At 41.6% G+C, this 6,653-nt stretch overlaps 1 protein-coding gene across 1 annotated transcript; it reads right to left on the reverse strand.

Annotated features, from left to right (window-relative positions):
* Nucleotides 1-3,651: 3,651 nt before the first annotated feature.
* LOC127122891 (uncharacterized) lies at nucleotides 3,652-4,647 on the reverse strand. Its single transcript, XM_051053166.1, has one exon. The coding sequence runs from the start codon at nucleotides 4,645-4,647 to the stop codon at nucleotides 3,652-3,654; it is 996 nt and encodes a 331-aa protein (XP_050909123.1).
* Nucleotides 4,648-6,653: the final 2,006 nt, after the last annotated feature.

A 6,653-nucleotide genomic window follows, 5' to 3' on the forward strand; every position in this document is an offset into this window, starting at 1 on the left:
TTGAACAACTGGGAGACGATAAGCAGAAAACTCTGAAACTTGTGTTGAAATTTAATTCCCGCTATCTTCCTCAAGGAATTGACATTCGGCCTCAACATATGAAATGTATAATAAGTCGATACATAATAAACGGCGAAAGAGCCACTATGGAACAGTCTTTCGAGCAAAAGTTATGAATTTAGTACTAGCAACAAAACACTATTTTTTGCTTAAAACGCGTCGAATCGGTTGAAACTCCCGGATACTCTTGCCAACTCTGACAAAAATAATCACCTGACACCTGGAAATAATAAGAACGGGATCGATCCCCTAAGAAAATGATCTGGCACCCCTGTGGAGCCCGCTTTGACTCGAAACCTGAATTCCTGCTTCATACGGCGAAACCGAATTCCGTTTTCTGTCAAGTCTTTTAACAAAGAAAATTCTGGTGCTTGTAGAATAAGACGAGGACACTAAATCCTTCTAGAATGAATTAGCAGGGACCTTGATCCTGTATGAATCCTGATTATATGTGAATGTTATGCAAATGAGGCGACGCATAAGCCAAAAGTAATAAAAAGCAGAGTGCGAAGTTTGGGGTACAACAGCTGCCCCTATTCAATCTTCTTACATCGAAAAGGTTGAAAAGTGAATGCTTTCAATCGTTCAGGGTGTGAGAGGATTGAATACCAAAATGAACCCAGAAATTTTCACTCTACGACAAAGGCAAACAACAGGGTAAATGGTTTAGGATTTGGAGAAAGGATTTAGAATTCGGAAAATAGGGTAGAATTTTAGAATCAGAATAAGATATCTGGAAATGGCTCAGGGTAGGATATCTGAGGGAAAGAAATTCAGAGGTAGGATATCATCTGAATTCGGTATAGGATAAAGATTGAGATTTGGGATTGGATAAGAATTGGAATTTGGGATAGGATCCTGGTAGCTTTACAGGGGACAACAAGGTTCTAAGGACCTCTGCAAAGAAATTAACTCAATTGGCTTGTGCGTTGATGCATGTTTGACTTTTTTTTATGGAGTAACATTCCAAGGTTAATGGAAATTACACATTTAGAGGATGAAAATGTAATGATACATGACTTTGCTGGGAAATAAATGAGATACAAGGAAACGTCTTGCGGGGAAATCCTTGCAACACCCGATGCTCTGTGGGGAGAAACCACCAGGCGCATAATCTGTAGGGGATAAAGCAACAGTCGATCTTCCAGGGAGAGGCGTCACTCTGCTAGGGAAAGGAAAATAGTCGACCTCCTACTAGAAATGTTAACCCTGATGAGGATAAGGATCCATCATCAACTTCTGGGGAACAAGAATTCCGGCCTGGCGCTCTTGTGGGGATATCAGAATCATCTTACAAGAACTTCACTGATACTCACTGGGGGACTCGAGGGAATCTCAATCTACTAGAGATATAACAACCTTGACATATACAACCCTACTGGGGAGAGTGGAAACTTCAGACAGCGCTCGGCTGGGGACGAAGAATCTCCGATGGGGAACAAACAACTCCTCGAAAATCGCTCAGCTGGGGAACACGGGGGAATTTCAATCTGCTGGAGATAACATCCAAGGGGAATAAGAATTCCGGCACGCAACCTCCCAAACCATCTACTGGGGAGCTGGGAACATCAAACAACACTCCGTCTGGGGAAATATATTTAGGTAGACAACACCTGCTAGGAAAGACTTTCTTGGGGACATTCATCGATTAACCTTCTCCATCACACTCTCTGCTTGGGGAACATCCTCGGGTAGACACCTGCTGGGGAACAACCATAATCCAATAAACCGATGTGCTGGAGGAAAGCAAAATTCTAGGAAATCGGATCCTCTTAGCCAACCCTCGGCTTGGGGAGAGATCTCAGAAATGCGACTTGCGGGGAGAAGATGACAACAACACCTTGGCTACCGTCTCATCATCCTTTGCTTTAAGAAAACAACTGCTACGGAACGCCGTTCCTACAACACAGACAAGCAAACAATGCCCTGGGTATGATATGGATTACTCCGGCTACCAACCAGGTTACCTATAATCACAGGTAATCTCACATGTTTTACATATCATGTTATGCAAGGCCTCAAAATTTCAAATGCAATGCTTATAAAAAATTTGAACATCTTCCACAAACAAAATAGATAAATGTAAAACAGCGAGATTTTGATTGAATAGTATTTTATTGATTGAAAATTGGTCCATGAATGGGCAATTACAATAGGAAGCAACCCCTAGAGAGAGGTGATTGCCAAAAGTAAAACAAACTAGTATTTACAAAATGGGAACGGTGAACGGATATCCATCAGGTTCCAGTTCGACCATGGCTCTTATGTCCTCAACGCTCTCATCCTGTTGCTTTCTGAAGAAAATGATTGGATCGGTTCTTGGCCTTCAAAATTCTATGTAAAGTGAAATCAGAGATCCAACGCAAGACGTAGTCGTTCGCTTTTAATCCCTAACTTTTGCCTGGATCGCCCTTTCGGGTTTTCGATCCATCGGGATACTCTTTTTTGCCTAAATTTCCTTTTCAGGTTTTCAACTTAGTGGTTGTACAATTCTTTTCATTTCTTCTCTTTTTTTTATCCCTAATTTTTGCCCGAGCTTTTATTCTTCTTTTTTTGTGCTCGTCGGGATGCCCATTTTTGCCTAAGCCGTCGACTTAGCGAGTCTCTTTATGCGAAGTATTTTTTGACTACGTCTGCGTTAACAAGGAGTGTAAAATATTCTCCATCCATAGTGTCTAGCATCATGGCTCCTCCGGAGAAAACCTTTTTGACAATGAAAGGTCCTTCGTGATTTGGAGTCCACTTGCCCCTGGGGTCTGACTGAGGATGAACCTTCCAGTCAAATCCCACTCGATAGCTCTGAGGATGAACCTTCTGGTCAAATTCCATCTTCATCCGCTTCTGGTATAACTTCCCATGACATATAACAGTCATACTATTCTCTTCAATCAGGTTCAACAGATCCAGTCGGTTCTGTACCCATTCGGCTTCATCAAGCTAGACATCTGTCAACATGCAAAGAGAGGGAAACCCAACCTCTACAGGCAATACTGCCTCCATGCCCTAAACTAAAGAGAAGGGGGTTTCCCCGGTCGAAGTGCGTACCGAAGTACGATAGCCATGCAGCGCAAAAGGAAGCATCTCATGCCAATCCTTATAAGTCACAACCATTTTCTACACAATCTTTTTAATATTCTTATTAGCTGCTTCGACCACTCCGTTCATCTTCGGACGGTAGGGAGAAGAGTTATGATGCTTGATCTTGAAGTTCTGGCATAATTAGGTTATCATCTTGTTATTTAGATTAGATCCATTATCAGTAATGAACTTTTCTGGGATTCCGTAACGACAAATGATGTTCTGCTTGATGAAGCAGGCAATAACCTGATTGGTCACATTCACATAGGAAGCAACTTCAACCCACTTGGTGAAGTAATCAATTGCTACCAGGATGAAGCGATGTCCATTAGAAGCGGTAGGATCGATTCCTCCGATCATATCGATGCCCCACATTGAGAAGGGCCAAGGAGAAGTCATGATGTTCAAAGGCACGGGAGGAACATGCACTTTGTCTCTGTAAATCTGGGACTTGTGACAGGCTTTAGCATGAAGGAAATAGTCGGTCCCTATGGTCATCCAATAGTAACCTGCTCACAAAATCTTTTTCACCATGGTATGGCCACTAGAGTGAGTTCTGAATGATCCCTCATGAACTTCTTTGATAATTTTGTCTGCTTCATGTCTATCCACGCATCTGAGCAGCACAGAGTCATAATTCTGCTTGTACAACAGATCTCCATTCAAAAAGAATTTAGCTGACAACTTTCTCAACTTCTTCTTATCCATAATCGTTGCATTTTCAGGATATTGCTGCTTTTCGAGGTACCTCTTGATATCAAAATACAAAGGCTTATCATCTCGAAGATCATCATCAGTTGCATAGCAAAATGTCGGTTCATCTAACCGCATAATTATGATGGAAGGTGCTTCATTCTCCCACTTAACATTGAACATTGAAGATAAGGTAGCTAGAGCATCAGCCAAATAGTTCTCTACTCTTGGGATGTGGCTGAAAGTGATCTCCTCAAAATAAGGAATCAACTTCATCACATGCTCTCTGTAGGGGATAAGATTTGGGTGCCGAGTTTCCCAATCTCCATTGATTTGATAAATCACAAGTGCAGAATCCCCATACACTTCAAGAAACTTGATCCTTATGTCAATCGTAGCTTCGAGTCCCATAATGCAAGCCTCATACTCTGCTATATTGTTTGCGCAATCAAAACAAATACGAGCAGTGAACGGAATATGGAATCGCGTAGGAGTAATAACAACACCAACACCATTACCCACAACATTAGAGGCACCATCGAACATGAGCGTCCATCGTGCTCCCGGTTCGGGTCCTTCATCCGGGTTTGGTCTTTTAAAATATTGATCCAGGAATAACACATGCTCATCAAGAAATTCAAACTTCATTGGTTGGTAATCTTCAACGGGCTGGTGAGCTAGATAGTCGGCAATGACACTACTCTTGATAGCTTTTTGTGTAGTGTATTGAATATCATACTCAGTTAAAATCATTTGCCAACGGGCCACCCTTCCCGTGAGAGCAGGTTTTTTGAAGATGTACTTGATCGGGTCCATCTTTGAGATCAACAGCGTGGTATGAGTCAACATATACTGCCTTAGTCGGCGAGCAGTCCATGCTAAAGCACAACAAGTTTTCTCAAGCAGTGAATATTTGATTTCACAACTGGTAAACTTTTTGCTTAGGTAGTATATTGCATGCTCTTTTCGACCATACTCATCATGTTGCCCCAGTACACACCCCATCGACTCATCGAGAATAGTAAGGTACATGATTAATGGTCGTCCTTCGATAGGAGGCATTAGAACCGAAGGTTCCTGCAAATATTCTTTTATTATTTCAAATGCTTTCTGATAGTTATCATTCCAAACTATCGCCTGATCTTTTCTTAGCAATTTGAATAATGGTTCGCACGTGGCCGTTAGATTGGAGATAAACCGAGCAATGTAGTTTAACCTCCCTAGGAACCCACACACTTCTTTTTTAGTTTTAGGTGCAGGCATCTCTTGAATAGATTTTACTTTTGCAGGATTGACCTCAATTCCACTTTCACTGACCAGAAAACCAAGCAATTTTCTCGATCGAACCCCAAATGTACACTTGTTTGGATTCAACCTTAGTCTGAACTTTCTCAATCTTTCAAATAACTTCAACAAATTCACCAAATGTTCCTCTTCCGTATGGGATTTGGCGATCATATCATCTACATAGCATTCGATTTCCTGATGGATCATGTCGTGAAATAACGTCACCATAACGCGTTGGTAAGTTGCCCCAACATTCTTCAAATCAAACGGCATAACCTGGTAGCAAAAGGTCCCCCACGAGGTGATGAACATAGTTTTATCCATATCTTCAAGAGCCATCTTGATCTGATTATAACTGGAGAAACCATCCATAAAGGAGAATACATAAAACTGCGCAGTGTTATCAACCAACACATCAATATGCGGAAGAGTAAAATCATCCTTCGGGCTAGCTCGATTCAGATCTATGTAATCCACACACATACGAACCTTGTCGTCCTTCTTTGTCACATGAACGATATTAGCTACCCAAGGCGGATAAGAAGTCACAACATGAAAACCAACGTCCCACTACTTCTGAACTTCATCCTTAATCTTCTTAGACATGTCCAAGATGGTCCTTCTAAGCTTCTGCTTGACAGGTGGACATTCTTCTCTCAACGGAAAATGGTGCATAACAATATCAGTATAAAGCCCCGACATGTCCTGATATGACCAAGCATATATTTCAGCATACTCTTTCAGCATGGCAATCAATCTCGTCTTCACACTGTCCTCTAGAGAAGCACCGATCTTGACATTCCTGATATTGTCCTTAGAGCCCAGATTCACAACCTCAATATCTTCTTGATGCAGTTGGATGACCTTTTCTTCTTGCCTCAGTAGTCTAGACAATTCTTCAGGCAATTTACAATCTTCCTGACTTTCTTCTTCAGCTTGGTAGATCAGATTATCAAAGTCATAACGAGCCATAGCAAAACCGTTATCAATGGATTCCGACGTGGATGTGCATCTACAATCATGATGTTTTTATGTTTTAGGGTGTGTGTGATAAACATTTCCATTTTCAAATAAATTAAAGCAAAAAAAGAAAGACAGGGAACAAAATATTTGAATGCAAAAATACATCCTTTATTTCATGATAAAAATTGAAAATGGAAATATGGAAGCCCTACATGATTCGCCAACGCCTTGGGCAGAGCGTGGGAATTATTGCATGATAACAAAAACATAAAAGACAATTACTCTTGATTAAAGGTGACTTAGACAATATCTGTTGCACTCTAGTTGCTAAGCTTTTGGCCCAGAACATTGGGCTTGATCCACTGGTCCATCTCATAATCGTTGTCCACCTCATCCGTAGCAGCGCTCACTTGGCCATCTTTGACAATATCACCACTAGCAAACTTCACAGGAGTGAAGGAACTTGACAGCTTAGGAGTGGTGCTCTTCATAGCCGGTCTGAAACCAAGGCCAAATTTAACAAACTTGGGAGGGAGATCTAACACACGGCCCCAACCTTCGGGGTGACCCGC

The sequence above is a fragment of the Lathyrus oleraceus genome, chromosome 2 (genome assembly GCF_024323335.1).
Source record: "Lathyrus oleraceus cultivar Zhongwan6 chromosome 2, CAAS_Psat_ZW6_1.0, whole genome shotgun sequence".
Lineage (NCBI taxonomy): Eukaryota > Viridiplantae > Streptophyta > Magnoliopsida > Fabales > Fabaceae > Lathyrus > Lathyrus oleraceus.